General features: G+C 36.7%; 5 protein-coding genes across 5 annotated transcripts in view; 1 reads left to right on the top strand and 4 right to left on the bottom strand.

The window, feature by feature from the left end:
* Window positions 1–236: 236 nt before the first annotated feature.
* On the top strand, window positions 237–1889 carry LOC129801120 (protein suppressor of underreplication). Its single transcript, XM_055845884.1, has one exon. The coding sequence runs from the start codon at window positions 237–239 to the stop codon at window positions 1887–1889; it is 1653 nt and encodes a 550-aa protein (XP_055701859.1).
* Window positions 1890–1941: 52 nt separating this feature from the next.
* Window positions 1942–19532, bottom strand: LOC129800731 (nurim homolog). The gene is made up of 3 exons (XM_055845339.1): window positions 19162–19532; window positions 18635–19099; window positions 1942–2122 (listed from the first exon to the last, which is right to left on the bottom strand). Exons 1-2 carry the CDS (start codon window positions 19486–19488, stop codon window positions 18656–18658), a joined length of 771 nt encoding a protein of 256 aa, XP_055701314.1. The 5' UTR covers window positions 19489–19532; the 3' UTR covers window positions 1942–2122; window positions 18635–18655.
* LOC129800729 (interaptin-like) lies at window positions 8146–9939 on the bottom strand. Its single transcript, XM_055845336.1, has one exon. The coding sequence runs from the start codon at window positions 9493–9495 to the stop codon at window positions 8242–8244; it is 1254 nt and encodes a 417-aa protein (XP_055701311.1). The 5' UTR covers window positions 9496–9939; the 3' UTR covers window positions 8146–8241.
* LOC129800730 (SCAN domain-containing protein 3-like) lies at window positions 13862–15894 on the bottom strand. Its single transcript, XM_055845337.1, has 2 exons — window positions 14947–15894; window positions 13862–14880 (listed from the first exon to the last, which is right to left on the bottom strand). Exons 1-2 carry the CDS (start codon window positions 15760–15762, stop codon window positions 14722–14724), a joined length of 975 nt encoding a protein of 324 aa, XP_055701312.1. The 5' UTR covers window positions 15763–15894; the 3' UTR covers window positions 13862–14721.
* A 59-nt stretch (window positions 19533–19591) lies between the features above and the next one.
* Window positions 19592–21373, bottom strand: part of LOC129800727 (uncharacterized) — a 37299-nt gene continuing 35517 nt past the window's right edge. Inside the window, exons 5-7 of the mRNA XM_055845334.1 lie at window positions 20721–20835; window positions 19953–20642; window positions 19592–19893 (exon numbers count right to left, since the gene is read on the bottom strand). Coding sequence (XP_055701309.1) covers window positions 19675–19893; window positions 19953–20642; window positions 20721–20835 — 1024 coding nt within the window. The 3' untranslated portion in view covers window positions 19592–19674. The remainder of the gene's footprint in view (window positions 19894–19952; window positions 20643–20720; window positions 20836–21373) is intronic.

The following is a 21373-nucleotide window of genomic DNA, read 5'->3' as shown; positions in this document are numbered from 1 at the left end:
GTGTGGTAAATTGTACAGTGAGTCATAAAATTGGAAGTGTCAGACAAATGTTGGACTGCATACTGAGATTTTTCTACAACAATGCTTTCCTGGAGCTGATTGATTCACCTCAGTCAACGACATCCCTCTCCATTTTTGTCAGTTTAATCTCCTTCAAGACACTCTACTTCTTGATCCTGCTCCTCCTTGCCTCCTATCCGTACCACGTAAGGATATTTTGAGGGATATTGGCGGGAATGGCTGCTTGGGAGACAAAAGAGCAGCTCCAGGAAGACTTCCATCTCAGTGAAACGTGCTTCGTTGGCAGGAATCTGGTAAGATATTTGGCAAGGCTTCAGCTAGACTGTATCAGATCCCTCTGGCAGCATTACACCAAAGCCCAGGGGTGCATCTTAACAGGAGAATCGGGATTAGGGAAGATCTCAGCAATTCTGGCCTTTGTGTCAGCAATTCATTCAGGGGAGAAAATCCTCATTTTCTGCAAAAACCCAATTGGAATCAATCACTGGAGGTACCAATTGGAAGTATTCCTCCGAAATTCTTCAGTTTCCCAAGATATTCTCTTCATAAGCCCGGACATTTTGGCAGATGTCTCAGAACAGCTTTCCGGGAAGATTGTTCAGTATCTTGTGATTGATACTAGACACTCAGGAGCTCTCTCCTTGGTTGAGATGTCAAGAATTGAGAGAATTCCCTGCAAAAGACGAGTATTTCTATCAAATCTCGAAGTAGGCAAAGACCTCGATTCCCTCCGGAAGATCCTCAAATGTGTGGACAAAAAGTGGCTGGGATTGCTGAGAGACGAAATTGACATTCCCCTGATGCTGAGTCTTACAGAAAAATTCACTGTAAGGCTGTTGAAAAAGGATTATGCCTCAGAAATCCCTTTCCGGAATGACAAATTGTACAGGAAGGGCTTTGAGGAGTGGGAAGGAAATCCGGGGGAAAAGACAGCAGATATCCTGAGTCAGGAATCTGATTGGAAGATTCGGCTAAAAGATAAGTTTTTCGCAGAATCTCCTCTGAAATCCGATTGTGGAACGCCAGATCTCATCTTTTCGGAAGATGAAATCATCAAGACTTCCTCGAAGATCATTGATCCTCAGCCTGAATCCCAGGACTCTGATGATCTCATTATTCCCGCATCTCCAATTGAGAGTCAGCCTCTGTTCCGACGAAGGCCACTGAGGAAGAGAATTTTGAGTACACAAACTTCCCTGGAGTCCAGAACGTCCCAGGAACAGCCTCCGCAGGCAAAGAAGCCATCCGGAAAGGTGACTCCGAATCTCTTTGACAGTTCTGACGAGGAGGAAGCTGTCAATGAGGATTCCAAGGAGAAAAATGCCCTGAATACGAGCACTCCTCTTTCAAATGGATCCCAGAAGGAATTCCTGATTTCTCAATCCCCAATCCCACCTCCCAGTCGCATTCCCCGTCCCGAGGCTCCTGATTCCACTTACGATGGAACAGAAGTCTTCGAGATCACCACAAACCCTACCTTCTCCCACCAAATCCGAGTTTCTTCCAAGCGGGAAGTCTCCCCGCTCTCCCCAACTCCAAGAACCCCGGAAACAGCCAAAGACATCCCCAGCACGAGCGGAAAATGGAAGAAGAGCTCAACCAAACGCGAAGCAGATAAAACAGAAACTCCGCGGAGCAGCAAAAAGTCTTCCGGATGGCTCTGCAAAGTCAGTCCGAAGAGATCTCAGCATCAGCGTCTAACCGCCAGAAATCTCTCAATTACCTTTGAGGTGCGCAAAAGGGAAGAGCAGGAACTGATAGCAGCCTTCGAACGCCCAATTCTTACCCAGGAAGATGAAGAAGGATTCCCCAGGAAGCGACGACGCTTGAGAGAACTCCTTCCGTCTTCTTCAGAGGAAGATCTCTAGATAACATTATTCACCATATTTATTGGCATTTTGGTGCAGGAAGACAATTATAATTGTTTATCTTTTTATTTTAATTTTATTCTCAAACAATTTTTTAGGTAGAAAACATTTTTTAGTTTATTATTTAATTTTATTTTATGTTAGAAAATTGATAGATTTGCGATGTTAGTCACGGTTTTTATTTGTGGAGTATTTTTGAAAATTGTTCTTCCGTTTAAATGGATGTATTGTAACTATACAGAATGAAGGAAGAGAATAAAAATTATTTTTCACACGAAACACAAATTTTTTTGAAGGTGGAGAATTCCTTTTGAGTCCCATTCCACAAAATCCTAAGATATTTTAATAAACGAGCAAAGAATGAAATACAGCGCCCCTAGCGTTAATCTGATAAACTTGTTATGTTCTGCATTCTGTAAAGTAAATTTTCCATAAGTTTTCAATTTCAATATTTCGCACAAAAAAATTAATAAATCAAAATTTTTAATTTTTCAGCCAATGAAAAACATTCCTTTTCAATATGGCTAACACTTTGCATTCTATTACAGTAGAGTCTCTCAAATCTGAATCTCTCAAATTCGAACGCCGTTTGGATTCAAAATGTCAATTGTGAGGTTATGTTAGAAAGTTCGTATTCTTGGTGAATGAAAATCATATTTATGTGCTTCTTCCTGAATGTTTACATACATTATGGTAGTGTAAAATGAAAAGAAAGTATGTTACCACTAAGACTTGTGAGAAATTACGGGAATTTGATTCAAAGTGCAATTTATTCTCACATAAATTCAGTTAGTTTTAAAAATATCGTTCGAATTTGGGAGGTGAGAAATGTCAAAAATACCCCCCAATCGTTCGAATTTGAGAGACTCTACTGTAGTTGGATTTTTTACTAGCGCCACCTACGCAAGAATACTTTAAACTTCATTAATAAAATGAAATTACAAAAAATCTACGCACTTTAAGGCTTTCAAAAACGAAAGTTCATGTTAGAAGGACATTAAACTCAAGAAAAAAAAGTGAAAATCGATATGAATTTCCATGTCAACGTTTGCAACTTTCGTTCCCATAGATATATTTTGGTCAGCTCCTCAATTTGCGTTTAATATTTCTTTACTTTTTGGGATTCCATAGAAAGTCATTCACTTCTAGAGTTTTCAGGTAGCAGTCACAGCTATTGTAACTGTCATTAAAAATTAAGTCAACGATCGGGCTCAAAAGTAAGCAACTAATTTTAAAGTAAACGATTGACGTTTTTTTACTAAACGCGGCAATCGTTTAATTAATAAGATTTCTGACCGTTTTGACCAAACAACCGTTGTGCAATTGCTTGTGGAAGAAGAATAGTTATAATAGATAAGGACTTAAAAGTTTTGCAGAGGTCATATTCCTACAGAATGTCACAAAAGGATATTGTTAGATTTATCCTAGTCTTTAATTTCAGTTTATCATTATCTCAGTTTCTCTAAAATTCATGGGTGCAGAATTCTATACAGTAGAATCTCGCTGAATCGGCTCTTTTTCAATCGGGCGAAAAATTTTGTTGACAATTTTCACGTTTAATTATGAAGTTTATTCGCTCAAATTCGCTGTAGTTCTTCCTATTTTATTGTGATCCTTTATAATTGAGCGCTTTTTGTGGAATTTACAAAGCCTTTGACGTCCAAATCTATAAACCGGATGACATTTTGCCCCAAATGCCCAATTGAGAGAGAGTGTACTGTAGTACGTTTTAACTGGATCTTAAACCTTTCCAATGATTTTGGACTTGAAATTTCTTAAATTGAGTGTTAGTTTAATAGGAATTTCGTTATCGGTTTAAGTGGAAATGGGATAAAAGAATTTGATATTGTTGCGGGAGTGACAAAAAAAAGAACCGTTTCTTTGAGTCAACTGATGAGAGACCGCTGGATATCGTACGGCAAAGAGTGCAAAATCGGTGAGTTAATTCAATTTATAAATCCGCGACTATTATTTTATTAACGAATTAACGATTTATTTATATGTAGAATTGGACTCCTTCTATAGCCGATAGAAAGATCTTCTGAGTTATTGATATTATTATTCGTATTGGGATTATTGTTACCTTTGTTCCAATGTAGTCATGTCATAATTTTTTAATTTAATTTCAATTTATTGACACACAAAACTTAGGGTAGTTCCCTCTTACAAATTTGTGGCATAAAAGAAAAAATAAAAAAAAAATAGTTTAAAAAAAAAAGGAAAATGAAGCAAAGTAAAATAAAATATAGCTTATAAAACAAATCAAGAATTTAAAAAATGAAAAGAGAAATTAGCAAGGTCCATTCTGGAAGTGCTCCCTAATAGTGTCAGGTGATCTACGCTTCTGAGGAGCGAGAGAATTATACATAAAAACCCCTTTGACAAATAGAGTTCGTCTGAAGGACTCATGGTGTGACTTAGGGACAATCAGTCCACCGACTCTAGCCGACCCGCCAGGAGTCAAGAGAGAGGCCAGGTACCCAGGGCATCCCGATGCAATCAACCGGTTAAGAAAGATGAGAGCGCGCATTTGAAGTAGCGATGGGAGATCACATCCTACAAAAACATTTCTATAAGAAGAAATGTGATCACGAGGGCGCAACCCGCAAATATATCTCACACAATTGTTGAAAGCAACTGAAAGTCGGCGAATCGTGTCAGCATCCGACAGAAAGAAGAGCTCTGCTCCATAATTAAAAAATGGAAGTAGCAGTGCTCGGGCTAGGAGCAAGCGAATATCATAGGGTGTGATGTCCCGGAAGCGTCTAAGTGTATAGAGAGAAAAGTTCACCTTGCGGCAAATGGTGGATGCATGGTCAGACCAAGATAACGTCTTGTTAAAGACAATACCCAGGTTTTTCACCTGATCCACAAAAGGAATAACTTCGCCGTGAAGGACTAGAGGATAGGGAGTAATGTTGGTTGCCCTTTTGCCTATGATAATAGCCTGCGACTTTTTGGGATTTAGGAGTAAGCCATTTGAAACGGACCAGTGCTCGACTTTCGCCAAATTGTCATTCATGAGCTGAAAGGTAGAGGATGGGTCAGAAGAATCACCTTCAATGTAAATTTGCAGATCATCAGCATACAAGTGGTATGAACAATTGCGCAAGACAGTTGGTAAGTCATTGATAAATAGAGAGAAAAGCAGGGGTCCAAGAATGGATCCCTGTCCAATGCCTTTTGTCAGAGAAGCTGGGGCAGACAATTTATCTCCAAATTTAACTCTCTGAGATCTTCCGCTGAAATAGGAGGCAATAAGAGAGACCGCGGATGAGGAGAAATTAAAAAGCTTGTAGAGTTTATAGCAAACCAAGTCATGCGGCAGACTATCAAACGCTTTAGTAAAGTCAAGCAATACCAAGACCACAAAATGGTTGCGATCGATAGCCGCCGATATGTCATGGCTCACTTTAAGAAGGGCTGTAGTGGTGCTGTGACCACAACGGAAGCCTGATTGATAGTCACTGAGCAAACCATTATTAGAAAGATATTGAGAAATTTGTTGATGGAGAAGAAATTCAAAAGCTTTAGATAGAACTGGGAGTAAGCTAATTGGCCTATAATCAGAAGGACAAGTTGGATTAGAAATTTTTGGAATTGGCACAACCAATGCTGTCTTCCAGGAATTAGGAAACAAGGAGGTAGTTAACACATTATTAAAAGTATTTGTGAGCACTGAGATAATTTCCGGGAGCAAGATTTTGATGAACTTAAGGGAGACGCCATCACACCCCACGGCATCCGACCTGACACGGGAGATGGCATGAATTACGCATTCTTGCGAAACGCAACCAAAGCCAAAACCCTCCCAAGGAATATTAGGAAGAGGGGGACAATTTACAGAGACAACACGAGAAGGTGATGAGAAAAATCGATTAAGCTCATCTGCAGAAACAGATCCACTCCCCAGAGAGCCTATCGAAGGACGTAAGCCAAGTTTCTTAACGTTCCTCCAAAGCTTTTTAGAGGGAAGCTCAGGGTTCAAATTTTTGTGAAAGTGGGATTGTTTTGCTTCTTTTATTAGACAGCAAACTTTGTTGCGCAATTTTCGGAAACGAACACCATCATGGATAGAGCCCGAGCGTTTCCACTTTTTGTACGCTGCGTTGCGTCTTTTGATATGGCAAAGTATTGATTCATTGATCCAAGGAGTTTGCAGACCCCGTTCAAGAATCCGCCTTTTAGGTACGACTCTGTCAAAGAGGTAGTTAAGATTCTCAGTCAGGACAATCACCTTATCGGAAGAGTTAGGGGCATAATATAAAGGCCTCCAATCTATTTGCGAAGCTGTTAGCAAGGCTACATTTCGATAACTATTACAATATGTATATTCTGTTTTAGAAGAATCTACCAAGTCCATCATAGACCGCACAAGAATGCTACTTCGTTCTTGTTTTCGAACGCTTCGGTGTTCTCGGATTTTTTTTAACAAAGGTGGTGCATTTTATTACGTTTATCGTGTAAAAATGTCCCCTTTCAGGCTCTGAGTTGTTTGTACTGAGCGGGACTCCTACTCACAACTGCGAGAGTCACGAATAATAGCTCTTCGCCAAAGATCTAACTAGTGCTCTTACCTACTACTGCACGAGTTTTCCTTTAGAATTATAATAATCGACTTTATACGCTTTATTATTTATACTTTCACAATTCACAATGTGTCATGTTCATAAATTCCAGGATGTTATTTCTTCTTCTGTTCTACTATTAATAAACTAATTTTGATTACTTAGGTCGCAAAAAGCTGAATGAAAATTAAACAGAAATCCAATCAATCTATTAATTCTTTCAGGGAATTTTGAGGTCTTACTTAGATGAGTCCACGGGGCCCATACTGGATATACAACATTGCAACAGCATTTAACTCTTTCGCGTCTCACTTTTATTCAGCAGATGAATTCATGTAAAATTGAGTTTTTCCTAATGCTTTATGATCAAATATAATAGTTCAGAGAGGAAAAAAATTTCCATTGCGTGAAAACTCGGAAAAACCCCGGGTCATATATGACCCTATTGTCCTCAAGGGAAGTGTACATACCATTTTCAAAATCTATATCACGGGCTTTTTAAGAGTTTTTTTTTGCTTTAAGTTATTAATTTGGCCAAAACCATGGCAAACTGGATTGTCTTGATGAACACTGTACTTCTGGTGTTCAAGGAATCTTCCTGGTAATCCTTTGAACTGTCACTGTCACAATATTTTGAGTGGTATTTGGCAAAAATAAACTTATCCACATATTTATTCACACGCAATACAATTGCACAATATGAGACGCTTGCAGAATACTCAAAAATATTGCAAAATATGTTATAATTCATCTAATATAAGATGAAATGTCCAGGAGCAAGATGTCCCACCTGCATTCCACAAAGAAAAACAATGTCCCAACTACATTTTGCTATTGGTTTGGGACGAAAACACTGTTACTCTTGCCGACAATAGGGTCATATATGACCCGAAAAAATCTACACGCTTTTCTGGAAAATTGAGAGTAGTTTATTATATCAAAATATGCAATATACAATCTTTGGATATTCTATTTTGTGTTTCTAAAGAACTTTTTGCTGAAAAAAATAAATTAATATAAAAAATTTTGAAAAAGAAAAGTCATTTCACAAAGTTCGAAATTAGTGATTTTTGATCTCAAATATTTTCTTTTCCTGAATATCTGGAGTCTTGAGAAAATTAGCCAAGAATCTTATATCCTTCTATTATGATGTCGTGCACAAACCGATAGATTTCAATTAATGTACATAGTCAAAAAAATGTTTTTTCTCCGGATCATATATGACCCTAATGACGCGAAAGAGTTAATTGAGATTAGGAATTTTATGAAAAGTTTCAGTAGAAGGGCCTCAACAGCCCTGAGGATTAGCCGAAAGACGGCTTACCGTAATTCTATTCGAAATAATGATTAAACTACATTTCCATAATTTTCCACTAAGTCGTCTCTCGGCTTAAGTCGTAAGTGTGTCTAGGGCATTACCCTTGATCATCAACTTGTGCCAATTATCATTGCAGTTTTGATATAAATTGGAATTGAGGAGCTGCAAGAAACACTTTGACAAAGTTTGAGTCGAATCTGAAGATATTGCATTTATTAGACTTATAGTAAATAGGATTATTAAAAATCTCACCTAATTTCAGTATAAAAAAACTATAAAAATTAGAGTTGGTTCTCCTTAAGAATCTCATCTATTACAAGCTAAAATGACCTATCATTTATCACTTTTCATCAGGATTAAAAACAAAGACTTTAGAATTGAAAATTTCGCAAATTATGCTTTTTTATTGAATTAATCGTGTTTTTTTTAAGATATGGCACAGATTAGCCTTTGTGAAGGGATTAAGTTATTTATTGGAAGTCTTCTCCATAGATGTCCAAGTCCATGCAATTTTTTTCTTGCCGTAGCGGGAAGAAACTCCTTGGTCCGGATCATTTCTGGGATGGGGACTGATCCTCTGGCTACTCATCTGATTAACAATTGAATCATACTCGTGGAAATGCTTCCTCGAAGGTGTTTCTGGGATGTCCTCAGAGGCTGCTTCATTGCAGAGATCTGATTGGGAGTTAGTTTTCTCACATTGCTCCCATTGTTCCCTCATAAGGTCACTCAGGACATCACCAGAGTGCTCCAAGGCTTTCATATGAGTGGCTTTGAGACCAATGAGTTCTTGATAGCGATCCTCGCATTTGTCAATTTCCTGGCTTGTCCGCTTGAGGAGTTCTACGACAGTGTCTCGAATTAGATGGTCCCTGGATTCGGCCATTGAGTTCCAGATGACTTCCCTGGTTATCAAATGTGATTTTGCTTCACAGTCATAGAGACTCTTCACTTCATCGCTTTCATTTTTTATCTCCTTGAGATCTTGCTCGAATTGCTTCAGAAGAGGCTTTAGGCTCTCCTCCTTTATGCTTTCCGAGAGATTTTCCATCAATTCCAGGTCCATTCGAAGTTTCTCCTGGACACGAGCAATTTTCCCTTCGAGAATCATTTTGATATACCGGAAATTGTTTTGTGGAAGAGAAGATTCTTGAATGCGATTGTCAACTTGATTGCGCCACTTTTCAAAGAGATTCTCAATTTCCTGGTGACGCTGACGGAGTTGGTCCACTTCCTGTCTCAGGACATTGGTATCTGAATCGTGCTTCTGCACTTCATCCATGTGAGAGTCCTGCATTGTCTGCAGTTCGTGCATTTGTGAGTTCAATTCTTCACGGTTCTCCTCAAGTATCCCTTCATGGCGCTCAGTTTCTCCCAGCATCCTCTCCTCTCTCTCACCAGCTTCCTTCTCGTGCTTCTCAGCCCTTATATTCTGCTCCATTGAAGCATCCCACCAGCTGAGTTTGGCAGAAGCATCACGGGAGCTCCTGCTTTCGTGAATAATCCTGTCCCTGGGAGTTTCATGGCCCCACTGGCCATACACTTGACTCTCCAGTTCACCTCTACGGTGATCTCCTCTGAGACTCCCGTTCAACTGATTATCCATTATTCCCAGTCCCTTTTTACTTGTCAATTGTCCAAGAAATACTTCTTTGCGTTCTGGATTTTTTCCGTGCGTCTTGTTCACTTTTTCGGGAGCAACTGTCTTGTCTCTGCGCATGGAGGGCTTCCACTAAGGATCACAATCCACACTATAGATTTTTTTCACTTAGGTGGGGAGAATTTATGGGGACAACCAAGAAGTTTTTTTTATGCTACACGTTTGTTTTGCGTTTTGCACAAAACTACTTTGCTAATACGCATTTTACTGGATTGGCCGATTGGCAGTGCTAAAGTTGATTCTGTGACTGGTTGATGAACCAAAAACCGCCAGTTGAATTTCAAAAATACCAAAAGATAAATCCAGGATAAGCCCAAATCAGCATATTGCAAGTGAGATTCAAATATGAAATAATTCGAAATTAAAAATATTCTATTTAATTAATTAATTATTTAACTCTTTCCGGACCGCAGCATATGCTGCAAGACAATTAGACCATTTTTTAATCAAAAATATCTAAGCTCAGGAATTAATTGAGGTCCTACAAAAAATATGTTATATTTTGACATACTTATAGTTTGTAATTATCCACAAGAATAGGATTTTTATCAGTTCTGAATAATTAAAAAAACATTGTTTTTCACAGAACATTCATATGCTGCTTTGGGTACTAAGAGTCCCAAAAGAGACGAAAGAGTTAATTAATGTTAAACATGAATAATTGAGCTATTTTTAAAATGATTATTTTCTTTATATCTTCCGACCAGCTAAAATTAATAGTGCTCGATTACACATAACTTTGCAAGTGTTGAGAATTCGAATTGACTAGAAAATTCGAAATTTAGAGTTTTTCGAAGTTGATGGTAGATGGCCTACTTTTCAATCGATTTGGTTGAACGGTAAGTGTGCCAAATTCCATCCGGCTTGCAATTCCAGCCACCTTTTTTGTTCCTCGATTTTTCATGAATATTTAGTTTTTACATACTATAGAGATTATAGAATGCAAAAGAATAACAAAAGATGTAGCTTCGACAAACGAGATGACGTGAAAAAGATATTGGAAGAATTCCCGAAAGGCAAGGAACTATAAGAATGAAGGTGGCCGGAATAGGCCACCAAAGCTATGTCTACATTTTTATTCATTCTAAAATGTATTAAGAATGATTTTAGAGCAAATAAAGACGGTAAACTGTCTACAAGGTTCCAAACAACACTCCTTAAGAAGAAGGAATAAAAAAATCAATTTGTATTAAAAATATTACATTAAAACTTGAGACTTTGGCGCTTGAATGCAACTATGCCGAAATTTGGCACACCTACCGCACTTACCCTGGATTTTTTGAAAATGCATTCAAACTGCATGCCAGTCCGGATGTATCGGTTCTATTCGGTAATGAATCGGTAAAGTACTCGTACGTAATTTTTCTTTCAAAAATTGTTCGAATTCGAAAGATTCAGAGGTCAAACGCTAAGAGATATCGGTTTTCGGCGAGGTTTTCGGTCTTCGGTTACTTCCCAATCAGTTGAAATTAACTAGAGACGTTATTCATTCATTATTCCCCTCCAAAACTATGTATTTTTGGTTTAGCACTACCAGCAACACTTCTTGTACTACCAGCACTACCTATTAAAGACTTCCAGCACTTCCTGCACTATCAGCACTACCATTGGAGCCGGGTTTCACTACAATGATTTTTTTTAATCTTCAGATGTGAATATACGTGTGACCGAAAAATTTGGAATTTTGTGTTTTTCGAAGTCAAAATTTAACCGCTCCGGAGGGCTTATTTTTCAACCGTGTTTCCCAAATCTAGATTTTTTTTAAAAGCTCAAAAAAATATCTGCTCAATTGCAATGCTCAAAAAATCAAACGTTTCACAAGCCCGAATTTTATAACCAATTTTTCTTTTCTGAAATGGTATTCCAATGATCTATGATCCAGTTTAAATCAGGAAACTAAAAAAAATGCACTCAGTCCCGGCATTATGCACTTCGGGGTTATGCACCTGACGGAATTATGCACATACAATTATGCAAGTTTGCCTATCATTGGGCGTCAATTTATGAAATCATTTTTGATATACGCCTGAATGTATACTAAGTTGCGACGAACGCGGGAAATTTGAAAACACTGTGCTTCTTTTTCAGAATAAAACTTTAATTTCTTTTATTAAAAGAAAATGAATTTATTAAAGTACTGTTTGTTAATGCATTTCTATTACACAATTGAATCTTTTTTTTTTTTTTAACTATTTTTACTCCGCGCGAAATTCGTTCTACAGCAGATTTATTAAAAGAAAGCTCCTGCAAGTATGCAAATTTTCTCGATGCGTAATGCCATTTCGCGCGTTTTTTTTCGATCCTGAAAATGTGCATAATCCCGGGACTGAGTGTAATACTGAAAGGGACAATTTATTGTAAACCAGTGCTGTTCATAATGTCCGTTATATTCAAACGGAATTTAGTCACATTACTTCGTAATTTTTCCTCAGTGTTCGGAGCAAATCGTGAAAATCGAACATTAGAAAACATAAATTACGCGTAATAAATAATCAATAATTTGTTACGTGGAGTAATTTATTAATACATTTTTATACTGTGTGACCCATACTTTGAGATTTAACATAAAATTGAAATTTCAAACTGGTTCTTATGTTATTAAAATAGCAACAATATTTTAAAGTATATTAGAAACAAAAAGGCTTATGGGTACACCTGCATAATCCTTTTAAAATATTAAAAAAAAAAATGTACTTCCAAAATAAAATTTTGTTTTACTTTAGTGTAAAAAAAGTTCCAATAGTGTGAATCTCTTTCCGCTATTAGACTAGTATTGAGTTTCGAAAAATAATAATTTATGACATGATGAATTTTAGTTTTAAATGTAACATTGATAATATCTCAAATAATTGAATAAGTATGAAACCCGGGAAAATAACAAGCAAAATCTTTTGTTTAGTTAAAAATAATATTCAGACAGAAATAAATTTCGGTTAGTTTAAAACTTAAAACTACACAAACAAAAATAATTTTTACACATTTCACAATCTTTTGTGAATTTTATATTTGTATTTATTTTTAATAATTATATTTTACAACATCTTAAAAACTACATCGATCACTTCTGTTATGGCAATTTATATCGAGAGTTTTCTGCCCGTCAGCTTTATTTGTGACATCTAGGTCGTTTGTTGTTTTATTACGAATAAGCACTGTGAGTTTTGAGGAAGACGATGCACGATCTTATTGAATATGACACTCGTAAAGGCCTAGAATACAGCAATTCCCTAGTCGTGAGCTTAGGACACAACTGCAGCTTTCTTTGTTTCATAATACTCAAAAAATTTCACCTCGTGGTATTCTTAGGTATAGTCCAGATGTTCGATAAAACTGTTTCGCGCACACTATAGGCTTAACTGGGCTTGCACTGTGCTAGTACCTGTGATCTGCATTGCTTGAATAAGGATTTTAAGTTCTGAAGTCCACTGTGAAGCTATTGACAAGTTTTTCTATTCGACTGCAACATCAACACTCCCAGAAAGATCGGAATTTTGATTTTGATGAATATTGATGAAGAACTAATATAGCTGAAAGCACAGGGCCGAGTTTAACCAATGTGGCATTAAATAATTTTACAACCAGTGCAGTGCAGGGAAATTGATGAGGAATCCCTTATTAATAGTTTCTGGCTAACTGATGATTCTTTTGGTTAATTAAAAAGTAAAATAATCCAGAACTTATATTTTAGAGTGAAGGATAATTCTTATCTTTTTATTTCTTATAGTTTTATACAGTGGTTGTGCTTGTTCAAGAATTTTGAACTTTATAGATCAAAGTTAAAGCAATCTGAAAAGTGTGAAATACTTCACCAATTAGACACACTCAAAATTGACGTCAGAGACCTCCTTCTCTTTACTGGGTTCAGCGATCACCATCTCCTCATCAATACTTTTCCCAATTTTGGATAGTTTCAGTCTCATATTCGCTGAGAGGTTTGATTGGCTTAGGCTACTTCTTTGCTTAGACTTTGTTAATTTAAGCTGAGAAAATCCCTGTTCACAGGAATATGTAGTTGGAAATACCGACAGAAATCTATCATATTCAGGGCTGTTTCGACTCACTCCTCTAATTTCTTCGTATGAGGACGAGGAGAATCTTGACGAGAACGATTCGATAAGGTCTTGAATAATTATGGAAAATCTGTCAAATCCTCCGCAGTTAAGTTTTTGACACACTGGAAAGTTTTCCAATCGTCCACTGCAAAGTTCTTTCTTCAGAGCAGACAACATGTTTATAAAATCGTCTATTTTTTGCAGATGATCCATAATCGACGAATTATGACCCTTTTAGAAAGAATATAATTTCAATAAGATTCTACACAGCTCTTTTCGAAATCCGACTGACGGAGGGACAATGTAACATTTAGATAGATGTTTTGTATCTGGTTAATATTTTTTTTTAAATATTTTATGCTGGTGTGAATTAATTTGAGTTGAAGATCGACAGAATTTCCTTTGTACTGTGTTTGTGTTTCATTTTGTAAAAATTAAAAATTAAAAATAATACTTGGGCAAACTGCGTGCTTAATAAAAAAAAAGAAATTAAATGCATCAACGCTTAGTGTTCAGTAGCTAGCAGCCGGATATCAAAGTGCCCGATATCGGAGATAGCTGTGTATAAGCACTTAGAGAACATTTAACGATCGCTGTATATATGTTCATAGGCAATAGGTATAAAATTTTACTCATCCACACAGAGTGCACATAGGTATGTGAACCCACGACTCTTGTCGATTGTCAATTGACCGGACAAAGAATTCAAACAATTGAAATTTTGCATAAACTTCGCACTGCTAAATAGAAAACAAACTTAATTTTGTGTAAATACACACTTATTCAACATAAAACAACTAAGTTGTGCATGAAAACCATACAAGGTCGCCAGAAATCAGTTATTTTGTATAAACCTTTAAGAACGAAACGCTTTTCACTGACCAAAAATCAACAAAAACAATAAAAATAAAATCGATACAGAAAATCAATGAAATGTCTGACATAATATAACCATAGAAAATTTAACAAAGCCTGATTCAGTGTTTTTTCACTTCTACTGACAATACGGTCAAAAATAGCCCAAAAAATTAAGTAATTTTTCTGAAAATGCCAATAAATAATAATTTTCACTCAATGAAAAATGTTATGTACGACTACAGTAGTCGCGTATAACAGGCTTTTGTTTAAAAAATAGAAATATAAAGAAATAATAACAATTATCAATGCGATAATTTGAAAATTCGTCACTTATATATACAGGAATCGCTAATACATTATTAATCAATTCCTCAGGCTAACGAAAGACCATTATTATTTCAAAAAATAAGGGAGGAATAAAAAATACCTGAAGTGACAGATTCAAGTCGTTTAGTCGACCAGTGATGTCTGTGAAGAAAGCAATTTCTTTCCAGAATTTGCGACTACTCGTCAATTTCTTTAATTCTTCACTAATCTATATAGGAAAAACGATGAGTATATTAGAAATGAATATAGAAACTTAAAAGATTAGTGAAAATACCTTAACGTCTTTTCTGTGAACAAAAGATGTTATTTCCTTCCTTAAGTCAAAAAGTCTCTTCAAAGCTTTTCCTCGAGACATCCATCTCACTTCAGTATACATCAAGAGATCTTTGTATGGAGCCTTGTTCTCTTCCAAGTATCTCTTCAAACTCCTGTGTGTCAGTGAGTTGTGTCCACCTCTAAGACCGTTAATTATTTTGAATGCTTTTTTGGGAGCTGGCAATTCTGACAAGAATTTTGCGCTTAAAGCTGTCTGGTGAAGAATGCAATGGTAGTGTCGAAGACCTGGAATGATCTCCAACATGCGTCCATTGAGACCATTGATGTGCCCACACAACGAACGAGCTCCGTCAGTAGTTATTCTGAAAAGCTTTTCTGTTAAATTAAACTCTTGCAGTGTGGCCATAACAACTTTGTAAATATCAGCTCCTGTTGTTCTTGTTGGAAGGCACTGCAATTGAAGCATTTCTTCAAATGCTTCTGCTTCTCCATTTAAAATAACACCGCGGACATACATTAATAATTGACTTTCGTCAGTGATATCGGTCGTTTCGTCAAGACAAATTGACACTGAGTCACACCTATTAAGCTTCTGTTTCAATTTCTCCCGTACATTTTCCGAAATTCTACTAATATGTCTCGTCATCGTTGCTCGTGAATGAGGAATTTCCTTAAGCAATTTTGCCGCTGTTGTTTGACCCATCTTGTCCAAAAGGCTCGAAATAATGTCTATGTACACCACAGCATCTGTATAAGGCTTATTTCTTTTTGCTAATTCCATAGACAGGAATTCGGATGCTTCCTTCGGCAGCATGTACCTTTCCTGGTCAGATTCGGATTTTCTTTTTTTAGAAATCAAACTTTCCGGCTCCAGGACACTCTGATATCCCTCAAAATTTTCTCCGGCTCGAAGACAGTTTTCCCAATGTTTGGCGACACGATTTGGCTTTACAGCTTTGTTTAAAAAATAATTATACAATGTCAATAATAGTCATATGAGATATAATCTTAATTTTTTTTATTAATTAACTTCAGAAGTTTTATTTATATAAATATACCTAAAAACGAAACCATTTTTAATGATTTTACAAAATATAGTAATTCGAAGAGAGATGAGACAGTGGGAGAAGTGGACCACTTCGCCTGCTGCCTACACCCTACTCATGTTTTCCACCTCATTTGGGCTATTTGTGCTCTTCAACAAATTCAACTCTTCAACAAACTCTTTTAAAAATTGTGCGAAAAAATAAAAACTAAATTTTTGGGTATTCAAAAAATGACCAAAAAGTTTTATTTCTCAATAAGAATATGTGTATTTCGAGATTGAGGAGAGATGGAACACAACAATTTTAGCAACACTTCCGGTGTGAATTTTGGTTAATGCTCTTCAAAATCTTTTCAAGTTAATCTGAAGATATTATTTTCTCTAAATTTCAGGTAAGATTAACTTGATACACTCACAGTGGAATTGTTATCGAAGTAGATGAGCCATATTTTCCACAAAATAAATCATTTTTATTGAAAAACTAAAACAAACTCCAATAAATACAAAGAAATAGCATCCGTGTCTAAAATCAATTTGCTCCTACTAAATTAATAAAATAAAATAAAAATATTTTGCTAAAATTAGGGGTGGTCCATCTCATTCACACTTTTTTTAGTGTCCCATAATGCAACTCATTTAAATCAAATTTTTTGAATTAACTATTTTCGTCTATGCTTTTCTAATATTGATATTTCAGTCTGATTTTTTTTTTTTAATTTTTATTAAGAAACTGTAACTGTAATTTGTAATTCTGGTTTTGTAAAAGTAACCCGACATGCGATACAAGGAGTTCAATTACATATTTTCTATAAAAAATTACAACGTCACAGGAAAATCACTTAAGAGTGAGGTATATGAACATTCGTATATTTTTAATTATTATCAGTAAATGGCATGCTACTATAATGAATGCTCTTTAATAATTGCAATTCTGTGGTAAATAACGCAAAATAATCAAAGAATGAAATATTAAAAAAAAACAGAATATTTTACATATTTATACTCATATCATACACTAATAAAATACCGCGTAAAATAAAACCATAACGTCAAAACGTACGTTTTTTTTCCACTAAAATCAAGATTCTGAAAACGCACTGAAAAATCATTAAATAAAGGAAAAACCACTGTTCACTCTATTACTTACAACGAATAATAGTGCCACAGAGGGTGCATCTGGAGAACCACTCATTTATGCGTTCACAATAGTAACTTTTGTCACTAACTCTTTTTATTTTCGGACTCATCTTGGTGTTTTAGGTTAAGAATGAAAGTGTGAAATTTTCTACCTGTCAATCGCACACGAAAGGGCACGATGGTGTATACGAGCTCAAAGAAACTGACCCTCCAATTTGGTATCAAGAAATGACGTCATTGTACAGCTCTGTTGTAAACCACTGCTTCAAGTTCAAGCATTTTGCAAAGTTGAGAGGCTTTGCTATATGTTTTTTCTTGAGTATAATGTCCTTCTGACATGAACATCCCTTCCTTTTCTTTTTGAAAACATTATTGCCTCAATTTTTTATTTTATTTTCTCAACGAAGCTTGAAGTATTTTTGTATAGATGGCGTAGGGGAAAGTGCCCATGCTTGATACCATTGGAAGCTTCGTAATGACTAAATTTTTCTCATGTTTCTCAATAAACGTGACTCCGCAATATATTTTAAAAACTGGCCACTTTCCCATAGTTTTTGAAATATGGTTGCGATGAGTCACATATATATTTTGAAACATAGAAAATTTAGTCATTACGAAGCTTCCAATGGTATCAAGCATGGGCACTTTCCCCTAGGTGAAAAAAATGCCAGCCAATAGGATGCAATGAAGTGACGGCCATATTGAAAAGGAATATTTTTTATTGACTGAAAAGTTTTCCAGAGAATTTTATTTTGTTTTTTTTTTTGTTTTGTATATCGAAGTCAATAATTACATTTTTCTTGTATTTCGAAAAAATCCAGCCAACACATTGACATTAAATACTTTTCAAGAAGTGAATAATTACTTAAAAATGACTTAATTTTAAGAAGTTGTACTGTACATCATCTTTAAAAAATATATGAAAATGAGACAAATGTCAGCCCTTTGTGGCGAATAGCAAAAATATGGCATGAAAGCCTTTACACTACATAATTAATTTCTTGTTAAAGCCCTTAATTAAGTAGCAGCTCAAAAATGCCTTCTTAAGTAATGACTTATTAAGTATTTATTAAGGACTTATTTCATGAACTTAGACAATGCTTTTTTAAAAGAATAAACGGTAACGGCTTACCTTGTGTTAGCCGGAAAATCTTCTTGGCTGTTAAAGAATATACTATGTTTGTCAGATTATCGCCAGAGACGTGTAAGTAATGCCTAACGCACAATAACTTTTGTTTGTAAACATGTTTTCAAAATTTCCTATGAGAGAGAACGAGATGACTAGATCTAGATCTCACTCACTCTCATTGAAATGTCAAAAACATGTTTACTAAACAAAAGTTAATGTGCGTTGGGCATAAATCATTAAATCTAAAAAACGAAGTGTAAATAAAAAAAAATTAAACTTTGCAAATATTTTGCAAAGTTCAAAAATGAAAATGAAAAGCTAACAAAGGGGAATAGGACCCTGAACACAAAGTAAAGAAAAATTTAAAAATCTTACTTGAAAATCGATTTTGTGAAATTATTCTTGAATTCTGAGGGAGAGCTCGTACTTCTTCCTCGAAAGCTGACTTCTGTGATACTGCAAATCCTGGCTATCTGGATTCCAAGCCAGATACATGTAGACAGTCAGGAGAACATTTAGCACAAAGCGATCCAGCGTGAGGATATTGACTGTCCAGAGGATGACAGTGATGCAGATGAAGGAGGGATGACGAACGTGTCCGTAGAGACGTCTCAGTTCAGTGGCTTTGTACAGCAGAGGAGGAGCCAGGTGATTAGCTTCGTGGTGGATTTGCTTAGCTCCGAGGATCTCTAGCAAGTCCATAATCAAAGACCCTCCATAGATCACTGTCCAGGCGAATGCATGAACAAGGACAAAGAGCCACCAGAGTTTGTCCTGCTTTGCAACATCCAGGCGCCAGATGATCAATCCAGGGGCTGATACCCAGTACTTCATGAGAAGCTGTAAATTGAAGCCATGCCAATAACTCCTGGCTGGGATTTCACTTAAAATCCAAAATTTACCAAGAGGGTTGATGAGCTAACCAGGCAGTAAGTACATCGTTCCCAGGAAGCAAATCCCTTCCTGTGGAAGAATCCCTTCACAGCCTCGGTCTTCAGGAGACTGTGAGGTAGGATAAATAGGCACAGGAGCAGTAAATCTGCCACAAGTGTCGAGAGTATCTCATGCATGAGACTTGCATTGTCCAGGAAATTGTAGAACCAGACCTTCTCCACTCTCACCACACCCGGAGTGGAGAGGAATAATGCTAGTTTGTAGACAGCAAAGGTTGTGACCACACAGGAAGCTGTGGCCAAAGAAAAAGAGAAAACCTTCCGGACGGCACTCATTTTTCCACACTGTTATTGTTTACTTTTATTGCGTCATCAATGGAGCACTGAAAGCGCCATCTGTGAGATTCCATGGAAAACACTCAAAAGTCACCGCCAATTATTTCTTACAATTATTTCATTTATTTACGTAACAAAAAGTGGCTTATGAGCAATAAATTAGGTGATTACGATATATATTGACACTTATTTCCTCTCATAACTGTATTCATCTTCATCCTCATCATCGTAACGAGCCGTCGTGGACGTCGCTTGGGCTTGATTAGCATAGACATGTTGTGGCCTCCTCTGCTGCAGGGAAATGTTAATCTCTTCGGGACTTCGGAAGACAGTATTGTGGGGAGTAGAGGTTGGTGGTCGGTAGGTCTGAGGTGTAGGCACAGGCACTTTGCGGACAACTTGGACCTGGGAATTCAACATAAATTAAAGGGGTTGAAGGTTCAAGGATAATTTAGGTGATTTACAGGTTGCCTGGTGTAGTGAATCTGCTGTTGCTGTGGCACTTCATGCTGTCGTTCAGGATAAACTCTCTCGTTGTAGTATTCCTGACGCTCATCCTGATAGATCTCATCGGGATAGTAGCGTTCTGAGTATCTGAGGGTGACATTTGGCCTCGTCTGGTGTTCCTCCATATTAATTGGCTTGTATAGGTATTCATTGACGAAGTGATACTTGGCTGATTGCTCGCAGATGTTATCAGCGGAAGCAGGCATGCAGATGAGATGAACTTGGTGGAAGGTGAAGCCTTCTGGGCAGATCCAGGAGTGTCTAGCATTGTCCTGACAGTAGTGGAACACTTCGCAACCCAGAGTCTCATCGGCATAGTATCCAGTCAATCGACCGTTGCACTTGAAAGAGGATTTCTCTAGCAGTAGCGATAGACGATCAGGTTCCTCATTCTCGAGTTCTTCCTGCAGAAGCTGCTGTTTGACTTTGTCTAGCTTCTTGTAGATTTTCTGTTGCTGCTGTGGTGGAGGATGGGGATGGGGATTTGGTTGAGATGTTCTCCTCTGCTGTTGAGCTGTGTAGATAAGCTGTGGAGCTTGTGTAACTGTCTGATGTATCGGCTGCTGCTGATCCTCAATCTCATCACTGTAATCATAAGGCCTCAATCGATACTGGATACTGGCTGGAGATGGTGAAAGATCAATTCCCTGTTTAACACAAAAATTACAAGAATTCCCCGTTCATTGGTCATTCAGAAACTGGAAATGAAAGTGAATCTGAACAACCTCTTCGTCCAATGCCTCCTCATCTTCAACATCGGTTTCCGGAACAGAAAATTGCTGTTGACACTGCACAGCTGTGGCCAAGATCAGGGTCGTTACGGCTCCATAAATCCAAATACTAACCAAATTCAGGTGTTTGAAAACAAAAAAATTATAATTTTATTACCATCACGCTTAAGATCAAACGCTTTAACGTCCCAGCTACCACAATTTCACCTCTTTTAAATGTTTCTCAACTTGAAAAAGAGTCTCTAATTACGCCTTCTCTCTCTCCATCATCTACTTTTTCTTATTACCTCCATTGTGTACATTACATTTTCAAGCACAATATAATTAGAATTTACTCATGTGTATCGCGACACATTGGGATTAATAAAAAAAAGGCAGATTTGAAAAAGAGCTCAGGATTGCTAACGATAAAAAAACCGACATCAAAAAGTACCATTCAATGTTTGGATGACTCTGAAGAAAATCACCATCAATGGTCAATGAAATACTTCAAAGTACCCATTGTAGAATTGTTTTCGCGTATACTACTGAAAGTGAATTTATATGGAAGGGAAATACAACAATTAAGAGAATGTGGCATTAAGCACTTTTCACCATTCTGCGGACTGCAAGAGTGAAAGGTAATTATAAAAAAGTATGAAAATTCC

Source organism: Phlebotomus papatasi, chromosome 2 (genome assembly GCF_024763615.1).
Source record: "Phlebotomus papatasi isolate M1 chromosome 2, Ppap_2.1, whole genome shotgun sequence".
NCBI lineage: Eukaryota > Metazoa > Arthropoda > Insecta > Diptera > Psychodidae > Phlebotomus > Phlebotomus papatasi.
This window is presented reverse-complemented; position numbering and strand designations above follow the sequence as displayed.